Source organism: Crocodylus siamensis, chromosome 1 (assembly GCF_052110815.1).
Source record: "Crocodylus siamensis isolate JL-2025a chromosome 1, ASM5211081v1, whole genome shotgun sequence".
NCBI lineage: Eukaryota > Metazoa > Chordata > Crocodylia > Crocodylidae > Crocodylus > Crocodylus siamensis.
The window spans coordinates 164,664,387-164,684,839 of NC_143395.1; the positions used below are offsets into that span (position 1 = coordinate 164,664,387).

Consider the following 20,453-nt stretch of genomic DNA (forward strand, 5'->3'; position numbering starts at 1 on the left):
AATAAATCCAGTGTTAACCTCCATACTGCACTTTTCAAATAAACTGTAAAAGAATTGGATTTCTACCACCATTTTTATAAATTAATAAGATTAAGCTTTTGCCTCCATTAGTATTTGAAAGATACTTCCTCTTAAGAACAGCATTACTGGGCTGAATCCTCTTGCCCATTTGTGAGAGATGAGCAGGATTTGGCCCATTCCGTCAACAGGACAAGTTTTTTTTAAGGAACACCATTTAGTTGGGGGTTGGGAGGATAGCATTGTTTTTAACATAGCCTCTTGTGTGTTTCTACTACCTGATATTTTACCTTCCAAAGATTAGCTAATTTACTTATTACCATTTACATTCTATTTTTATGCTTCACTTGGCTTGACCAGTGAAACAACACCTGCTTCCAGGGCTTTAAATGCTGGATGACATAATATTCTTTCCCAGTGCTGTGTGACAAAGAGATCCTGGACTTTTCCAGCTTTACAACGTGTGTACTTCTACCTTTCAGAACTTCCACAGCTTTTGGCTTCAAGAGCATGCTGCTGATGGAAACAAACCTATACTTAAAGTTCCACCCACATAGAGAAGGTGCTTTTAACACTTTGGATAAAATTATGAAGGCAACCACTGGTTAGAAACATGAATAATACTAGCAAAGTTTCAACCATCAGGTGACTGAGGCTTAAAACCTAAATTCCAAGTGCTGAAGTAGTAATATTTGACATGTATGCTTTTCCTGTCCAAAGTACCATGCAGGCATCAATTCATTCTCATTGAGACCACCATGAGGTGGGCAGAGTAGATAAGTATCTCTCTTACAAAACCAAGGCAGTGTCCCCACGGGAAACTTTTTCACAATGAAAAAGACAACTGTTGCCTCTCACTGAATTAAATACATTTGCCAGACACATACTGAAATGCTGCCATCCATTGATGGTAAGCCAACAAGCAGTGCAAGTTTTCCCCAAAGTGTGCAGGGGTAACTGCAGATCCACAGTCTCATTATGTAACATGCCAGCATGGATACCTCATGACTGCAAAAGCAGTGTACTACCAACTGCCATCTGTCAAAGAAGACACTGCCCTCGACTGGCACACTCCTGAGCTCATAAGCTGAGACACCTCTTCATTCTGACCCTGTCCTGAACAGTCTGTCATCTGCAGCTCCCCTTCTCCTTAATCAGCAGGTAATTACTAATTAGATACCACAAAGAGTCTGGAGAAAACATTCTACCTAGAAGGTAAATCAGAGCTTTCCCACAGCGTGTTATGACTCTAAGTCAGAATCCCATTTTGGCTACACGCTGTAGCATTCTCAAAATAACAGCTGTTATTACTATCAAACAGTTTCTGAAGCTATGTTTAAACATGTATTACAAGAAAAATCTATGCTCTTGGCACAAGGAAAGTTCCCTTACACCTTTTAGTCTCTTAATTAAATTACACAGGACTAACTTCCTTATTCAGCTTTTTAGAGTCAGTTGTCCCAATCAGTAACAAAAGTTACTGCTAAATGGAAGCACTAATATGGCCTGGCAATCTAAATGAATTAGCTAGTTCAGAAAGAATAAGCCATTGTTATAATGAAAGAATTGGCTGTTTCCCACAATGCCTCCAGTCAGTTCTTCTGAAAGTTGGTAATTGATTCATATCAGTGAATAATTACATTTGATTGACTGTATAAACTGTAGGGTATTACTTATCATAACATACCAATCTAGCCCAATGTGCTGAAACAGCCAAGAGCAGTTAACATCAGTTTAATATCTAATGCATTTTCTACTAAGAGACTATGCATTGACTCTAAGGGAGTTGTGGTCACAGAAGTGGACTCAACTCCAGAAACTACAGAAGAAATTACAATACTTTCTGGATCATTATAAATACCCCAGTTATATAAATCAGTGGTGCTCAACCTCCAACCTGTGGGCCAGATCCAGCCAGCAGAGCTGTGTCATTCAGCCTGTGGGGCACCCCACAGGTCCAGAAATTTGGCAGCAAAGGAGCAACAACAGACAAATTTCCAGGTCCATGGGGAGCCCTGCAGGCGGGATGACATGGCCCTGTGCACTAGATCAGTGGTCCGCAGCAGGGCTGGCATACTGGGTCACTTCACAGCCGGATCTGATGTGTGGGGTCAGGCTGAGGTAGAAGTCAAGCCAGAGCATATCTGGATCTGGCACAGGGGATTGAGTGGTGCACAGGAATGCACCTGTGCGCCAACCCCACACCACTCATCTGGGCTTGTAGGGCCAAAAGGTTGAGCAACACTGATGTAAACTGAAAATGAGGTTGAAGGCATTTAGAGAAGATCTGGAACAATTGTAACCTGGGGTCAGTTCAATGCAGAGCTGGCTGCATGCATGTCAGGTACTATATACCCTTGACAACAGCATGTGCACAACAAACCATATAGATTTTTTTTAAACTAGTCTCTAGATTTTTTTCCTGGAAAATGCTGATTATTTGCATGTCTTCTTAGATGTATTTTGGTTTTGGTACAATAAAAATAATCAGCTCAGAGTACACAGTTTTCCCTGCAAATAACAGGATGACTGTACAATACTGTGGGATTTTTGGTAAGTCTCATTACCGACAGTGTCGGGCTTTGTAGCTTGAATGTGAGCATAGCCAGACTCCATCAACATCTTATACAGGCCCTTTTTCAAGAAAGGAAACATCCGCTTGACATCTTCCTTCTGGAATCCAAAGAGTCCTGGGAAGTAGCGGCCCAACAGAATGGACAGCAACTGCGTAAATCTCATGTTCAAAACCGAAACCAGGTTTAAGTGGAGGCCCTTTACGTGGCTAAACACATTAAAAAATGAGATACAAATTAACAAAAGAGACATTTGGGATTAATTTTATGAATAAAAATACTTACAACACATTAGGCACAACCTCTCTAGTTTCAGTCACACAGTTCTCTTATAGCACATGGCTCTACTGCAGGGGTGGGTAAAATGCGGCCCAGGAGCCAGATGTGGCCCGCCAGGCCATTCTATTCAGCCCATGGGCCCCCCCTCCCCAATTAAGAAAATTAATACTTATTTGCCCCTGGCTGCCTGTCACACAGCCCCTGATGGCTTGCCAAAACTCAGTAAGTGGCCCTCTGCCCGAAATAATTGCCTGCCCCTGCTCTAGTGCCCCCTAGGCCTGTAGTTTCAAGCAGCAAGTTACATACAAACTTTAGTCAGCTGCATATTTCAAAAGGACTGAAGCTCACAGGTCTCCTTTTCAACGAGCGGGTTCTAGATCTCTCTGTTATTACTAGAGCTCTTCCCTCTCTAGGCCTGATTAGCAGCCATCACAAAATAGCCACACAACTGCCCATTTCTACCTGAGCAAAGCCCAGGACCAGAGCATCAGCAGTGATCCAGATCAGGATAGTGATGCACCACAACTTAGGGGAAAATTGCATAATACCCAATTAAAGGCAGAGGTTAGAGCCCTTCATAAGTCTGCTATGTTAAGAATAAAAACAGTCTTGTATATTGATTATACAGCACTATGCCAAGATACTCACTTGGGAGCGATCTGAGCCAGGTTGGTACAGATCAGCCAGCCCCAGTCCCCTCCTTGAGCATAGAATTCATGGAATCCTAGTCTGAGCATCAGTTTATAGAAGATAGAGGCAGCACACACAGAATCAAATCCTGCAAGAAGCAAAGGGCGCCATATGTTACTGCCTCAGCCACCAACCTAAACTTCAGGTGCGTCACCTGCCAAACTTTCAATCATTTCTAGAACATGCAGATGCCATTCAATGATCCTAAGCTAGCAAAAGCCACACACATATGTATACTCTTCTCTCAGATAGTTGGGCAGCTTCCCAAATTTCTTTCCTCCTATGTCCTCCTCAAGCCTGCTTAATGGATTAGCATTGTGCATTCTAGTTGATAAACGACAGATCCCACTGCTGCAGAGCACAGCACACAAGTTTCTCCAACACTGAGAACTGTTATGGGCAGCCCATTTCCTGTTTCTGATTTGTACCTTGATAGATGCTACAATACATACCTGGTTCTTGGTCATTTAACTCTGCTTTCCCCATCTGTACGCTACTACAGATCTTGAGGGTGTGAAAACTAAACACAAAGCACATTAGGGTATCATCCAATTTTCATATTTTGTGAAGGAATGCTAAAAAGTTATATTTTAAAATAATTTCTCTGTTGCTTCACACTATAACAGCCTTAAATTTTCATTTTAGCGTTTTGATGATTGCTTGTTTTTTGTTTGTAACACAGTTTGACTAAAACAGTGATGCTTAACTAGGGTGATGTTGTATCCTGGGGTGCCATCAGATACTTTTAGAGTTGCTGTAATGTGCCACACAATATTAGCACTGTTAGGTGTGCAAACACCTATGCATGATTCACAAGATAGACCCAGGCATTCCAAGTAGAAATCCATAGAGTCAAAAACATTCTAACCTGCAGTGGTCTTTCTGAGTCCTTTGCAATAGAATAATTGCTCCATCATTTATCTGTAGTCAAGAAATGAGTGAAAGCAAGAGCTGGCCTTTTCTGAGGGGCACCTTGAGTCTGAAAAGGTTGAGAATTACTGACCTATAGACTCTAGAATTAATCAGTTTAATTTGTTGGTTCTCATGAGCATTTGGATGTTGCTTTTGGATTCAAAACTAAAACATTTTTTAAAAAACCCACACCACTCATGGTTTTCGATTTTATTTAAGAAGTCAGAAATTCCCCTCCTTATTAGCTTTTACAAGGAATTCTTTTGCTTTTTAAACTATGCCAAGACTATATAGATATAAGTCCCAAAATGACACTGTCCATTAAGTCACACAGGGTAGAAACAGCTGTCATCTTTGTGCCACCATAAGTTGAGGTGTGACAGCTAGGGATATCTATAAACATATCACAGCACACGATCTATAGACATATCATGGCACACAATCCATGCAGCTGATCATGCTCCACTGAAGATATCTGCTTCCAGCCATGTTTCCTTTGGTTTCCACATGATATATATGTGGTTTGCAGCAGAGGTGTCAAACTCACCTCCTGACCCAGGCCAGATATGGACCATGAAGCTTCTTGCGGGCCAGATCCAGCCCAGAGAATGGGGTGGCTCTGGCAGCAGCAGCAGTGGAGATGACAACGGCACTGGATCTGCCTCTTACCAAGTGTTGCATTCCCTATGCCAGACCTGGAGCTGCTGCTGCTGACATGTTTCATGCCAGGGCTGTGGTTCTGGCACAGAACACAGAGCAACAGCTCCATCATGGAGCACAGAGCATGCAGCACTGGCTCCAGCTCCAGCACTGGACATGCTGCAGTAGAACAGAACACAGGGCTCTGGCTCCAGCACAGAGCATGGGACATGTGGTGCTGGCTCCAGCTCCAGCACAGGGCATATAGTGGCACTAGTACAAAGCATGCAGTGGCTATGTGGAGCACAGGGTATGAGATACTGGCTCCAGAGCACAGGATGCAGCAGTGGCCATAGGCAATAGGGCTTGCAGCTGAGGAGCTGGAGCTGGGTCTTCAACAGACTGTATCAGCTCTTGCTCACCCTCCTGTACACTGAGGCCCAAGGGCCCTAGATTATGCAGCAGGCTACTACCCCTGCCCACATGCCAAACTTTCGGTAACCTGTCTATAGCCCAGTGGGTCTCATACAGTGGTTCCATGGGCTAGATCCAGGCCTTGAATCCAACCTGTATGATTGATACCCCAGCTTTACAGGTATAAAATGAAGTATATTATAAGAAAAAGATATTTTATTGTCTGCTCTGCACAGAATATATGGAACAGAGTAAGGGAAAAAGCCTTAACCAACTCCTCACCACAGGGAGGCTAAACACTGGGTCAGTGCAATTTCTACTCCATTCAGACAATATACCTTTTTTATGTGGCGCTTCTGAGAAGCCGTAGCCAGGGATGGATGGACAAATGACCTCAAAGATATGTTCATCACTCAGGCCGTGGCCTGCTGGATCCGTCAAGAGAGGGATAACTTTGTAGAACTCATAGAATGAGCCAGGCCAGCCATGAACCATTAACAATGGCTTTGCAGAGTGGCCTTTAGGTAGGTGGGGAGGCTTTACATGAAGAAAATGGACACTGATGCCTGTAAAAATAAAACTGGTTAATTAAACACCCACTTATGCAAAGACTAATCACCAAAAGGCAAGAGATGAGGAATGAATCTATTCATAAGGCATTGTTAATGACTCTGGATTTTAACCAGAACTATATAAACACTCAAATTCTCTGCACGTTTCTGGGTCTTTAAAGCACAATACAAGGTTAATTAACCATCATAACAGTCAAACAAGGAAGGCACCAACTACATGTTTGATCTTACCTTATCATGCTCTCCTGCCCAACCTAGTAACAATTCTTCATAGGAAAAGAGGATTAATTACTCTTTGCTGTATGCCTGCCCAATGTGCCCAGTCTCCCCTATTCTATGTGTCTGTCTTTTAGACTGCAAATCTTTTGAAAGCCCAGAAAGCATTGTTTTTATCTCATGTAGCACCACACATATTGTCAGCATGCAAATGAAGTCTCTGTACACCAACCATTACAGAACCCTGGCGAAAAACACAGATAGTCTCCTAAGGTCAACTCTTTTTTTTTTACAGCCATTTACCTTAATCTAGAGCCATTTACCTTAATCTGTTTGCTTGGCCCTGAATTTACAACTTCTTCCCACAAAGCAGGTGAATAAGTAAGCCTAATTCTGCTCCGAGCTTTTCAAAGGTTCCATTAGACAGCAGCTGGTCTAGCTCAGCACTACCTCAACCACTTTCAAGAGATTTTCTCAGTATATTTAAAAATAAAAAGAGGTAGCCTGGCCACCTACCAGTATACCATGATACTATAAAGGGAAACACAATTCTGTGGTCAGAGGCTGATGTTACAACAGAGCGCAAGATCCCTTTGGAGTAGTACTCACTTGCTCTTCTGCCATAAATATGATGGGACCCATGGAGGTCCTCCAGGCCTTCTCAGACCCAAGGACGGAGTCTCTGAGAGACTGAGATTGAGAGGCTAAAGGAATAAGTGATAGCTGGAAAACTGCAGATGAAAGAAGATATGGCATCCATGGCTGATACCACAGGGAAATTTTGATATTTTGCATGTTTTAGAACAAACCAGGGAACACTGAGGTCCAACAATCTTTAACATGTCTGTACTTAGCACTTTGTGGTTTCAATGGAGATACTGTGAATGCAGCAGGACACTCTGCTTGTCATTCTTTAGCCTTGTTTCAACTGAGACATGTAAGAAAATGTCTTACCATAGGTGGCAGTGGCGTAGTTTCATTGATACTGACTGGAGAGAAAATTTATTTAGAGTGGCCAACAGCATTTTTACCATGGTGTCACCCACCCACAGTTGTAAAATTCATTATACAGTTGTAAAACTCTGAGCAGTCAACCACAGCATTGCTCTCACTGCATATACTATTAGTGCTAAAATGGTGGCAAGAAATATCCCTATATCTCTCATTAGAGATGATACCACTATAGCAGCAGGGTTTGGATTTCAGAGTGTACCACTTACTAGTATTGATAGGAGCACCAAAACTACTAGTACATAATTCATAGCAACTTTGTCTTGAAGTGCAAAACCCAATCCTGTAAATCCATACTCACAGACGCTCTCACCTGAAGTTAATCGGACTACCAAAAAGAATAAACTAACCACTCTGCACTGATCTGTATCACTAGAAATAGGCTTTATCAATAGCACTGAACCAAATCAAACAGGGCGCTCAAGCTAAGGGCAATCATAACATTTAAAATGAACTCTTTACAAGAAAACCACGCACCATCTATCTTAGTTTTGAACTGTGGGAATTTGTTAAGAACTTCCACTTGCTTCTTCCAGTTGAACTGATTTCTCCAGTAGGAGACCACTTTCCTGAGATAAACAGAGTTAATGCCATAGCAGAAGCAACTGTCTTCCAGTGGTTCTGTGAATCGAGCTTGATCAAGTCTTCTAAATAAGTCCTACAGCAAACAAAAAAAGAAAGGAGCTGAAGGAAAACAAAAGATGAAATAAGACAATACCATAGACACAAACATGTTTTACTCTGGACACTTCCTACTTTATCGCCATGTGTTGTTTGTGAGATTTGCAGCTTTGCTGATATTTCATTCTACGCCCACTGATGCTCTCTCCCCCTTCCTGTTCTGTCTGTGCCATGCCTTCTACACCATTTTTCTTGTCTTTGTCCAGTAAGGCTGGGTCTGTTTGCTGCTACCATAACTAGAGGAGAATGAAAACTTTTCACAGCAGCTGAAGAGCAGCATCTCACAAAGCAGCTTGTTTTCAATGCTTACATCCATTCTGCATCATGCTCATGCTGATCCTTTCTCTTTTCCACACACTTGGGTAACAGATTTGGTGCTTCAGGGTGGGATTTTCAGAAGTGTGTATGTGACTTAAGAGCCTAAGCAGATTGCTGGTCAATAGTATATGTGCCTGCCCTATGCATGCAAGTGGGCAATCCTGAAAAAAAAATCATGTTGTTGGAGTCCAGTTTTGCAATCCTCATAGTGAAAATAAATTAACAATATCAGTTTCCAGTTCTACCATAATGGCTAAAGACCCTTAAACTGTGGAGTAAGAGCTCATGCAAATAAGGTAATAACCATTCAGTAAAGAGGTATGGTTTGTACAAAACAAGATTCACCTCCTGACTGCAAACCACTGCAGGGGTCTCATCCTGGGCAGTATCTTCAGATTCACAAACATGTGAATAATTTCCAATAGAGCTAACAGAAAGATTCATCTTTGTTTAAAGTCTTGATGTCAGCACGTTAACTAACACGTTCTTTTTAAAAGTTGAGTGCAGACAAGGCACACTGCCTTCAGTATCTCCTATCTTAACTAAAGTTATTATGTTTCCTCATGTCTTCATGTACTCCACTGACTTCTCTGCATTAGACTTAAAAAAAAATGAGGTAACTACCATGTGCTAACATCACCACATTCTCTAGCCTAAGATTTCAAACTTTCTTATACCTAACCCAAACAGTTTATTACCATGTGATTTTTATTTTACAATAGCTTTCATATAGAACAGAATTGTGCATTTTCATTTAAAAGCTGCCTTCAAGTCAGCAGTTAAGCACACTTTTACTTTGCAGTGGAAAAGAGCACTTAATAGGGGTCACTAATTTATTTTTTACATATAAAAGGGGAAAAAGCAACTGTTATATTAAATAATAAAATAATGGAAAACTGTTATAAAGGAACAAATCCAGAAAACCCATTTTGTACAGAATTTTTGAACAATTGGACCATTGGGCACATGAACAAACAAAACCTTTATCACTTACAAAATCCTATCATATATGTGTTTCATCTGTACTGCACTTATCACCCTGCCTTAACTAGCATTCCCCCTGATTGTGATGTTCTTTACTGGTGGCCACATAGCACTCAAACAAGTGAGAAATGCTGACCTGCCTTTGAAGAGTAAGTTAAAATACATTAGTCCCAATCTGGCCTCTATAATGACAAGTCTGAATGAGGGGCAAGCCCAGCAACAAAGATCTGAATAATTGCCAAAACCAGATTCCACTGCATGTGCTTTGTCATCTGGGATTATCAGACTTTACCAAGTAGATTCACACGCTACTAAGATGACAGCAGTCAGCTGGGAACACAACAAACTATGACTGGATCTTGAAGTTTACTTATGCACAACTGCTTTTTGAATGAAAGCAAAGTTTTATGCCATCAATATTTGTACATCAGGGCTAAATTTCATTAGTTCTATTTCACTTCTGTGACTTTAGGTATGGTACCATTTGAAATCACTCCAAAATGAATTATGCACGTATTCAGCCTACTCTCTACTCAGAAAAGAAACTTTCTTACATTCAGCTCTTCATCTGTGGTTTCCACCTTAAACGGATGAATAGTTGCATCTTCTTCGGAGTCAGGTTTCTGGCCACTGCCCCACCATCTGTCTTCAATGGGCAATGTCTCCTCCTTCTTCCTAAAGAAGTATAGGTAGGCAGTTGCTGCAAAGGCCAGCGTCAGCAGTATTTCAAGCAGCATGATGACTGTAAGAGAAGAGCAGAACTTTGCTGTTAAGGAACACTTGACTGGAGACATGCTGTACACCTGGCTTGTCCAACATGCAGCCCATCAAGCTGTTAGAAATATTATTAAAAATGTATAATGAATAGAGTGTTGTTAGAACTGCACAGTTTGTATCTCGTACCTGATAAAAAGAAACACCACCAAGGACATCCCTCCCCTCTTGGCTAATTTACTATCTTTTTCCTATACTAAATCACACATACCTTCAACCTTTCTCATGTAGATTACAGAAGCTGTGATTTAATTGGCTGTGTCCTTGGAGGAGAGAGGGATTTGAACTTTTGGTAACCTGGAGAGCTTTCTAAGCATGCGTAATTAGCTAACGCATATATGCCTATCCGCCCCACATACTTAAGTAGTTAATTATAATGCACATGCGACGTATGAAGTGACGTATTTACATATATGTTTGTATGAACCGGAAATAAGTTGTAAGAGTTCCCGTTTCTGCACACGTGCCCAGGAGGGAGAGTATATAGAGCCGGCTGAGAGGTTTCTTCGGTGGTGGAGTGGTCTTTTGTCTTCACTCCAACCCTATTTGCAAATATACCTTTTGTGTTGCTAAATAATGTGTGCCTGAGGAATTATTATTCGCGAGCCTCCAAAGAAACGAACCGTAATTTTTACATCAAAGCCATTTTCTGAGGCCCGAGGTGCTGCAACAGGAAATGAAAGTAAACACTGTTTACTTTCGTTCCCACCCCTTGTCTCTCCCCCAGCCCCTCAGCAGCTTCCTAGGGGCTGCTGAAGGGGTGGGGAAGGAACAAGGTTCCCACACGCAGCCCGCAGTGAGCAGTGCCCCGCGGCGGGGCCCAGGCACACATGCTCACCTTGGTGCCCAGATGACTTACTGCGCATCCTTGAAAGCAGGGAGAGGCGGTGGCACGGGGCTGGGGCTGGGGCTGGGGTTGAGTGGCAGAGTCGCGTGGGGCCGAGGCGGGAGCAGAGGGCGGCGCAGGCACACCTGGCTGCCAGGGCAGCGAGGCAGGCGGTGGCAGAGCAGAGGGTGCCTTTCCGGAACATCCTGGGGAGGCTGCGGCCAGGAGGACAAGGCGGAGCCTGGACTGGGGCTCCTGCGCATGGCAGCTGCTCACCCTGCCCTGTGGCCATGCCCAGCTGAACCGTGAGTCTCTCTCGCAGCCTCTCAGATGCACTGAGGAGCCCCTGGCTCCCTCCCCGCCCACCCGTCCCCTGCAGGGCAGCGAGCGGTGGAGGCTGCAAAGCGCTGCACAAGTGTCTCCCGCAGAGACATATCCCTCCACCTTTGAGTAGTTTCCACTCTGGCTGATACCTTTTCCACATTTGATCTGTCGACTTGCATTATGCTTCTTTTATTATGCTTTATGCGAAAGTGTTTATTTTAGTCAAGTGTTTGGTATTATTTCATTGTTGCTTTTATATTGGTTTTATTTTGGATTTTAAACCACATTTCCAGACCCATTTTATTGTCACTTCATTAGTGTCAGAGGTCACGTGACATCACTTTCTGATGTGATACTGCTTCCTGTGAGGTCTTTGAATATGGTTTGCTGGCCCACTGGGTGATAAAAAGTTCATGATCCGGCCCCACATTCAAAAAGTTTGGACACCCCTGCTGTATACCATTTGTAAAAGAGCTCCGTCACTTTAAAAACAGTACCTAAGTACCAGGAAGCCTACCTCTTTGAAAGAGAGTTGGGCACTTAAATGACTTATGCTCCTTTAAAAAACTGGACGTAAAAACCTAAGTCATTTAGACACTTTTAAAAAAACCTGACCTGATCAATACATGATGGCACTCAAGCCCAAACAGGACAACATAAGGCAAGAACACAGTTTTGAACATGCTTCTAACTGGCTGGGCAAAAAGAGGCCACTGCACCCAGTTATTTCAAATGAACAGTGGTATGGACTCAGTGGTACTTGTTGACCCAGTCATAAATTTGGCTTACAGTAAATTAGTCCAAATATATAATTAGCTTCAAAACTGGGTCCACAGTTAAGAAGATACAGTAAAACTTGGATTTTTTTGTACAGGGATAGTTCACATCATGCTTAACTTGCAACAGGTTACTGAATTAATAAAGAGCTGTTCAGCTGTTTGCTGCAGTTTTTATTTCATAGAATCATAGAAGTAGGGTTGGAAGGGACCTTGTAGATCTTCAGGCCTGGCCCCCCGCCTGGGCAGGAGAAAAAGACTGGACTCAGATGAGTCCAGCCAGGTAGTCATCAAGCCTCTTCTTAAAGATCCCCAGGGTAGGAGCCAGCACCACTTCCCTAGGAAGTTGGTTCCAGCTCCTAGCCGCCCTAACTGTGAAGTAGTTTTTGCGGATGTCTAATATAAATGTACTGTCTAATAACTTGTGTCCATTGTTCCTTGTCATGCCAGGGGGCGCTAGGGGTAACAGTGTCTCCCCTAAACCCTTCTGGTCCCCCCTAGTGAGTTTATAGACAGTCACCAGGTCCCCCCTCAGCCTTCTCTTGTGAAGGCTGAACAGGTTTAGGTCCCGCAGTCTTTCAATGCAGGGTCTGCCCTGTTGTCCCCAGATCATGCGGGTGGCCTTCATCTGGACCCTTTCAATGTTGTCCACATCCCTCCTGAAGTGGGGCGCACAGAACTGGACACAGTACTCCAGCTGTGGCTTGACCAGAGTTGCAGAGAGGGGGAGGATCACCTCCCTGGCTCTGCTTGAGATGCACCTGTGGATGCACGACAAGCTGCAGTTAGCCCTGCCAACCGTGACCTCACATTATTGGCCCATGTTCATCTTGGAGTCAATAATGACTCCAAGATCCCCTTCTGCCTCCGTGCTCTCAAGAAGGGAGTTTCCCATTCTATAAGTGTGCTGCTGGTTTCTACTGCCTAAGTGCAGCACCCTGCACTTGTCAGTATTGAAACGCATCTTGTTTATGTCAGCCCACTCCTGTAACCTATCCAGGTCTTGCTGCAGTCTTTCCCTCCCTACTAGTGTGCTCACCTCACCCCATATTTTGGTATCATCAGCGAATTTAAACAGGTTGCATTTCACCCCGTTGTCAAAATCGCTGATGAAGAAATTGAACAGCGCAGGCCCCAGGACCGAGCCCTGGGGGACTCCACTGCCCACTTCCCCCCAGGTCGAATATGACCCATCCACCACCACCCTCTGAGTATGACCCTTGAGCCAATCTGCAATCCATCTGACTGTGTAGGCATCAATGCCACAGTCGCCTAGTTTTTTAATGAGGATGGGGTGGGAGACGGTGTCAAAGGCCTTGCTGAATTCTAGAAAAACTACACCCACGGCCACACCTGCATCCATTGCATTTGTGACCTGATCATAAAAGGCAATCAGGTTGGTCTGACATGACCTGCCCCTAATGAAACCGTGCTGGTTGCCCTTGAGCATCATCCCTGAAGCCGGCCCATCACAGGGGAGGATCTTCTCAAAGAGTTTCCCTAGGATTGAGGTAAGACTGATGGGTCTATAGTTGCCCAGGTCCTCCACCACGTTACCCTGGTGCCTTCTTCATCCTCCCTATGTATTTGAAAAAGGACTTTTTATTATCCTTGATCTTGGACGCTAGTCCTAGCTCTATGTCTGCCTAAGCTTTCCTGACAGCCCCCCCTACAGGCACAAGCAGAGGAGGTGATTTCAAAAGGACATCACTTCTGCAATCATCTGATGTGTAGGTACCATCCCACATACCTCATCAGAGAATCAGCAGCCTTTGAAATAAAAGCCATGGCAATCAGCTGGTACATCTCCATGGTCCTTCACCACTGTTTACTGCAGGTATATATACCCCTGGCTAGCCTCTAAACCATCATGTTCACGGGGGGGGGGGGCGGAAACCTTATCTTGTGAAGAATCTGGGTTCTTCTGTTCTACATTCCACTTTTAATGAATGGAAAATATAATATAGATCTCAAAAGTCCACTATTCTCTATAATGACTCACAATTTCACCAAAAGAAAGCTCTTCTTCTGTTTGATCATCAGTCTAAGAATATGTGTATACACAAGCACAGCAAAAAGAGAGAAAATGTAAGAGCAAATACTTGCATAACATGAATTTGGAAGACAAGTTTACACTGTCAAAATATTCCTGCATAAATTTTGTGGAACATCTATGCTACAGCCCAATTACATTACAACATGCTTTTTTCTTGTCTGTGGACCTTTTATAACCATTTGGTCCTGGCATGGCTGAATAATAAAACTGATACTAAACTTTTGATCACAACTACCAGGTTAAAAAAACCCACTAATAGCCTCTTGAACCTCACTATCTCTTTCCAAAAATTCATGGAATGTGTGTATTCAGGCTCTGAATCTCCCACAGGCCCATGACTTATTTTTCACATAATAAACTAGGGAAGAACACCAGCATGGATAATCTTGTGTCTCTTACTACCACACTCTAGCACTGCAGAGTAAACTGAAATTGAAGTACTGAGAAGACTCCCCACCAGTTCCTCTTTGGTTTATTCTGGACTCTCCAGAAAGTATGAAAATGCTTGGGTTCATAACACCTCTCCTTAAATTATGAGATTCTGACACCTTGGTTCTACCCAAGTCTCATATAACCCTGGCTTCAGGCTTGTTCTGCCTTTTTTGTTGTTAAAGAGATTAGACATAAAATATGAAGTAAGTTCATTTTAAACCCCTTTAAGCCTTTTATGCCTTAAGTAAAAATACCAGAAATAACCAAGTTTTCTTTTAAATATTTCATGTTTCGGAGCTGTCTTTTAAATATGAAAAACATGTGTATAGAAGCTTGGGGCATTGCTATTATTTTTTTAATACATGTCACCTTTCAAAGCCCCATCAAGCTTGGTTAATTGGAAAGTGTGTCAAACCTGGGGAGCAGGCATTGTTTATGGAGCATGCTATTCCATGCTCTTTCCAGGACTATAAGGGTTTCTTGTTGCTGCGGCTGCACTGGCTAATTAAATGCTTTGAAAGTGCTCTAAGGACTAAATAAAATATTCACTGAAGATACTGAGCCAAATGCACCCCTGGAGCAAAACAATAACTGCAGCATCTAAGTCATGGCTGAGCCACTGCAAGCCACAGGGCCCCCAGGCCGTACATCAGCAGATGTCTCGGCCTCACCCTTAGCTTCCTGGTCATGGGCACCTATGGCACCATGGGCTGTGCTGCACCGCACTGCACTGCAGGATGCAAAAGCTGGGGGAGGGAGGGGAAGCATGCAGCAGTAGCGTAACTAGGGGTGGCAAGACGGGCACCAACACCAGGCTCCAACTAGCCCCCACCCCACAGATTCTGAGTCCTGGCAGCCCCATAGTGTTGTTCTTGAAGCAGCAGCTGGTGCACAGACACTGCACTGCTGCTGGTTTAAGAACAAGAGCTGAGGCAGGCAGAGCATGAGGTGGTGGCAGCTGCATAGCTGGGGATTGTTTTGAGTAAGTCTCCTGCAGTGCATACCACCCAGCTCTCCCCACCCTGCTCTCCCATATGGCTTGCCCAGGGCACAAACCACACTTACTATGCTGCTGGCCCGGAGACCCTGACTACTGCTGCAGCTGGAGCGATGGAGTGAGCAGCAGCCAGGTGGGAGGCCCAGGAGTCACAAATTAACTCCTCACAGATCATACATGGCTTGATGCCTACCACTTGGACAGCCCTGATATAAGTTAATGGGACTTTACCCAGTTATACCAGGACTAAAGCTGATCCACATCTTTAAAACTGTCATGAGAGGAGACATTTTTGGTGTGAGGCAAATTTTCTAAAGGCTGGTACACAAGTTGTGCTGGCAAAATAGGTACCCAGTAAAACAATAGAGAAAATGTGAAAACAACTACAAGATTTAAGATGCTTAGCACATATGCAATTGTTGCAAGCTTACTTTCAAATGAATTTTCAGTTCCTTAAAAACCCTGAGAGACTAGAGAAACAACTTGCAGTCACACAGGGGGCTAAATCAGCCAACTACTTTCATGGAACCTTTCATAAATATGTCTACACCCTTTGAAGAGGCACTGGTTTCTGGCAAGCATGTTCTTCAGTCCTAACCAAGATTTGCTCCAGTCTCATGCCCAAAGCATGCATTACAGCAAAAATGAAAAAGCAGATCAGAGATTTCACGTATTCAGATGGAAAGCATGTCCCCTCGCAATTCAGCTCAAATGAGCAGCCTCTCTTCAAATTGCCCAACCCAGGAGCAATGCTGTTGCCAGCCAAAACTAAAGGGGCATTTAAGAATTATAAAACACTTTGATATAGGCCAGTAAATATTAATTATTAAGTAAAACTAAAGCACAAGGAAGTACATCAACTTACCCCCTGCAAAAAATCACACAACGAAAAAGTATATGGACAGCATCACAGAAGAATCCAAATGCCTCCCAAGCAACAACCTCTCCCTTCCCATCTGCTTCTCTAAAAACCTTAAATACTTAGCATTTTTATTTTCACTTTCATTTTGGTATACATGGGTGGGTGTGTTTATCATCTGAAAGGATTTAAGGAATTTACTATGTGAAAGCCAGATCAAGGACATTTGTTTGCAATTCATTCCAAACACAAAGAGGTATTTTATCATCTAGTCCTGAGCTCAAACAACCAAGTTCAGCCCCCTGCATAGGTATTCCTTATTGATTCACAGCATCGAGGTCACAGTGCCAAACAAAAGCAGCTAACATGGGAGATCATGGATAAAGAGGAGAGGTGATCTCTCTGTTAGCAGCATGCAACATAAAGGAGAGGTCTAAATATAGAGAAAGAGGCCTTGGCTTGAACTCCATGTTAAATGCCTGCCTCTCAGGCCCCCAACCCAGGAGGGGCAGCACCTAACTTGTCTGGGCAGCCCTGGTGGGGCACTGCCACCACTAAGGGAAGAACCGGGCCCCCCCCTAGCTCACAGGTCACTTGGCCTGCCAGCAGCTCGCCGTCCCCAGCTGCAAGAGAGGCAGGTAGGCATCTCCAAAATAAAAAGGATCGGGCACCTTGCTTTCAGCAGGTGCCTGCTGAAGGCAGAAGCAGCAAGGGGCCCAATCCTTTTTTTTTTTGTGGAGCCTGCCCACCTCTCCCATGGCTGGAGGCTAAGCTGACTAATAGCTGCAATCCATCGTTGCAAACTAAGCTACATCCAGATGTAGTTTAATTTGCAACAATGCAAATTCATTAAAAAAAGCAAAACTCCTACACTTGTACAGCATGACACCATTAAGCCACATAAAGTGACATTTTTGTCATGTGTACATGGTAATGGTGTCACGTGTACAGGCAGTCCTCGGACTTACAACACAATTGGTTCCTGAAAACCGCATCTTAAGTCCAAATGCTGTAACTCAGAACCAATTTTCTCATAAAAAACAATGTTATAAATGGGAGATTGGTTCGTGAACCAAGGCCCGATACCCTATTTTCACCAAAAATACCCCAGAATTCTTTACTCAATCAATTATAGATGAGTAATATAGCTACATTAACATATTTATATTGTAAATAGCAATCATATTGATTTGGAAGGACTTCTTTGAGGTGACTTTGATGGACTTTTTGAAAGGCTCTTGGTTTGACTTTTTAAAAGACTCTTGGCTGGAGTTTCACAGTTAATAGGGTCGGAAGGGCCCTGAGGAGGTCATCAAGTCTGACCTCCAGCCTTGGCAGGAAAAAGTACTGGGGTCAAAAGACCTCAGCAAGGTGTTCGTCCAGCCTCCTCTTAAAGATCCCCAGGGTAGGAGCCTGCACCACTTCTCTTGGAAGTTGGTTCCAGATCCTAGCCACCCTGACCATGAAGTAGCGCCTCCTGATATCTGGCCTAAACCTACCCTCTGCCAGCTTGTGACCGTTATTCCTGGTCACTCCTGGTAGTGCTCGGGGGAACAGGGACTCCCCCAATCCCTGCTGGTCCCCTCTGACTAGTTTGTAACAGGCCACTAGATCCCCCCTCAGCCTTCTCTTGTGGAGGCTGAACAGGTTCAGGTCCCTTAGCCTCTCCTCGTAGGGCCTGCTCTGCTGACCCCTGATCATGTGAGTGGCCCTCCTGTGGACCCTCTCCATGTTGTCCACATCCCTCTTGAAGTGCAGCGCCCAGAACTGGATGCAGTACTCCAGCGGAGGCCTGACCAGTGCCGCATAGAGGGGGAGGATCACCTCCTTGGATCTGCTTGAGATGCATCTGTGGATGCATGACACAGTTGGCCTTCCTGACTGCATCCCCACACTGCTGGCCCATGTTCATTTTGGCATCAATGATGACTCCAAGATCCTTTTCTGCCTTTGCACTGACGAAAAGGGAGTCCCCCGGCCTGTAGGTATGCTGCTGGTTCTTCCTCCCCAGGTGCATCACCTGGCACTTGTCAGTGTTGAAACCATCCCGTTCTCATCCGCCCCCTGTAACCTGTCTAGGTGCGATTGCAGCCTATTCCTCCTGTCTAGCGTGCCCACATCCCCCCACATCTTAGTGTCATCAGCAAATTTGAACAGGGTGCTTTTTACCCCCTCATCCAAGTCACCTATGAAGATGTTGAGCAGTGCGGGCCCGAGGACCGAGCGCTGCAGAACCCCACTGCCCACGTCCCTTCAGGTCTAATAGGACCCATCCACCACCACTATCTGGGTGCGGCCCTCTAGCTAGTTGGCAACCCATTTGACTATGTAGGTGTCAACACCACAGTCCCCCAGTTTTTTAATGAGAATGGTGTGAGAGACAGTGTCGAAGGCCTTCCTAAAGTCCAGAAAGACTATGTCCATTGCTTCCCCTGCATCTAAGGATTTGTGACCCGGTCATAGAAGGCCACCAAGTTGGTTTGACAGGACCTGCCTCTGATGAACCCGTGTTGGTTGCCCCTAAGCATAAGCTCCCCCACTGGCCCCTCGTGGACATGTGCCAGGATAATTCTCTCAAAAAGCTTCCCCAGGATCAAGATAAGACTAACTAGCAGAGAACTAGTCTTCTCAGGAGTCTTCGCTGCAGGTTTTTCTGGAGTCTTGTCTGCTTTCTTAAAATGTCCAAGGAAGTTTGGACAGATGTTCTCCAGGGAGATGAGAGACGCAGTGAACTTGTATGGCATGGTCTTGCATCAGATCAAGCATTGTAAAGTCGAAACTGACGTTATAAAGTTGAAACAGGGTGTCGATTTATAAATGTTGTCAGTACGAAACGTAACTCAAAAGTCGAGGACTGCCTATACAAACATCCTAAACCGATGGTCACTTGGCGTGACAATGTTGGTATGCTGCCTTGGAGATTACAACTTCAAGGGAAGTTAATGTTTATTTTCTTGAAATGGCTCAATGCCAGATTTTAGAAAGAAATCTCTTAATTTATCCTGTGGTAACATATTTACAGTCCAGAACTTAACTATTCCTCAGAATGGATAATGTTTAGATACCGTAGATGGTGCTTTTTCTTGAGCAGTCTAAGCAAGAATTATGTTTTTGTTGTGCTACCTTTAAAAGCTCCTTTTAAGGAATATTTCTAAATTTAAGAAACTAAGTAAAGCACCCAAGACCTAGTAGGTATTAAAAAAAGAAAAGAACCTTAGTTGGGGCATCTACACAACCACTTACTATGGAATTGCCTAATTAGTTCTGTAGTAAAGCATCACCCTCTATATGTGCAGAGCTATTAGGTTGGAGTAAACTAATTGACTCTGCTGTAGGTTAGTACTGCCTGGTACAAGTACTATTCTATGGTGGAATCATTCATTCCGCCATAATGCATATGTAGTTGGTGACTAGGGCTGGCTGGGGCATGAAGATGCTACAGTGCAGGGGTTGCCTGCTGACTAGTCCTACACTGTAGCATCCTCCACAGCACAGTGAGCCAGGGTAGAGCAGCTCTGGGCTGGCAGGCTGGCCCCCAGGCCTCCTGCCAGTTGGGGCTGTGCTGCCCCAGCTCAATGTACTAGACCCAGGTGCACATGTAAACACTGAGCCCAGGAGCAGTAAACTCTGGTACAAGCTCTGCTGGAGTTTATTGTGTTGCATGAATTTCATGTGTAAATACACCTAGTATGTTTTTGAAAAGGAAGTATTTACTTTAAAAAAAATCCCATTTGAAAAAATATTCTTCACAATGCCTGAATGTACTTTATGTACTGAATCTGAGCTGAAATTCTTAGTAATGCTCACTTATGAAATAACTTGACCCTAGGAGAACTTTCCATCTCACCTTATCAGTTACTGTTTTCTGCATATATTAGAGCATCAAAATGTGTCTCTTACACATACATGATATAATATGCACTTGTCTAATCCTTCTTGAATCTGTCACTGTTGCAATATCTTCTGACAATCACTTCCAAAGTTTAATTTGTGACTTTTTAAAAAGGGATTTCTTCTTAACAATCTTAAATTATTACCTTTTCTCTATTACCTCTTTATTACCTCTTCTGGATAATACGTTCATATTCATTTTTGCTTCTGA

At 43.8% G+C, this 20,453-nt stretch overlaps 1 protein-coding gene across 1 annotated transcript in view; it reads right to left on the bottom strand.

Annotated features, from left to right (window-relative positions):
- The window catches only part of EPHX1 (epoxide hydrolase 1), a 44,308-nt gene that overhangs the window by 8,518 nt on the left and 15,337 nt on the right, over nt 1-20,453 (bottom strand). The window contains exons 2-6 of the mRNA XM_090047860.1: nt 9,862-10,049; nt 7,802-7,982; nt 5,864-6,091; nt 3,519-3,648; nt 2,586-2,800 (exon numbers count right to left, since the gene is read on the bottom strand). Coding sequence (XP_089903986.1) covers nt 2,586-2,800; nt 3,519-3,648; nt 5,864-6,091; nt 7,802-7,982; nt 9,862-10,044 — 937 coding nt within the window. The 5' untranslated portion in view covers nt 10,045-10,049. The remainder of the gene's footprint in view (nt 1-2,585; nt 2,801-3,518; nt 3,649-5,863; nt 6,092-7,801; nt 7,983-9,861; nt 10,050-20,453) is intronic.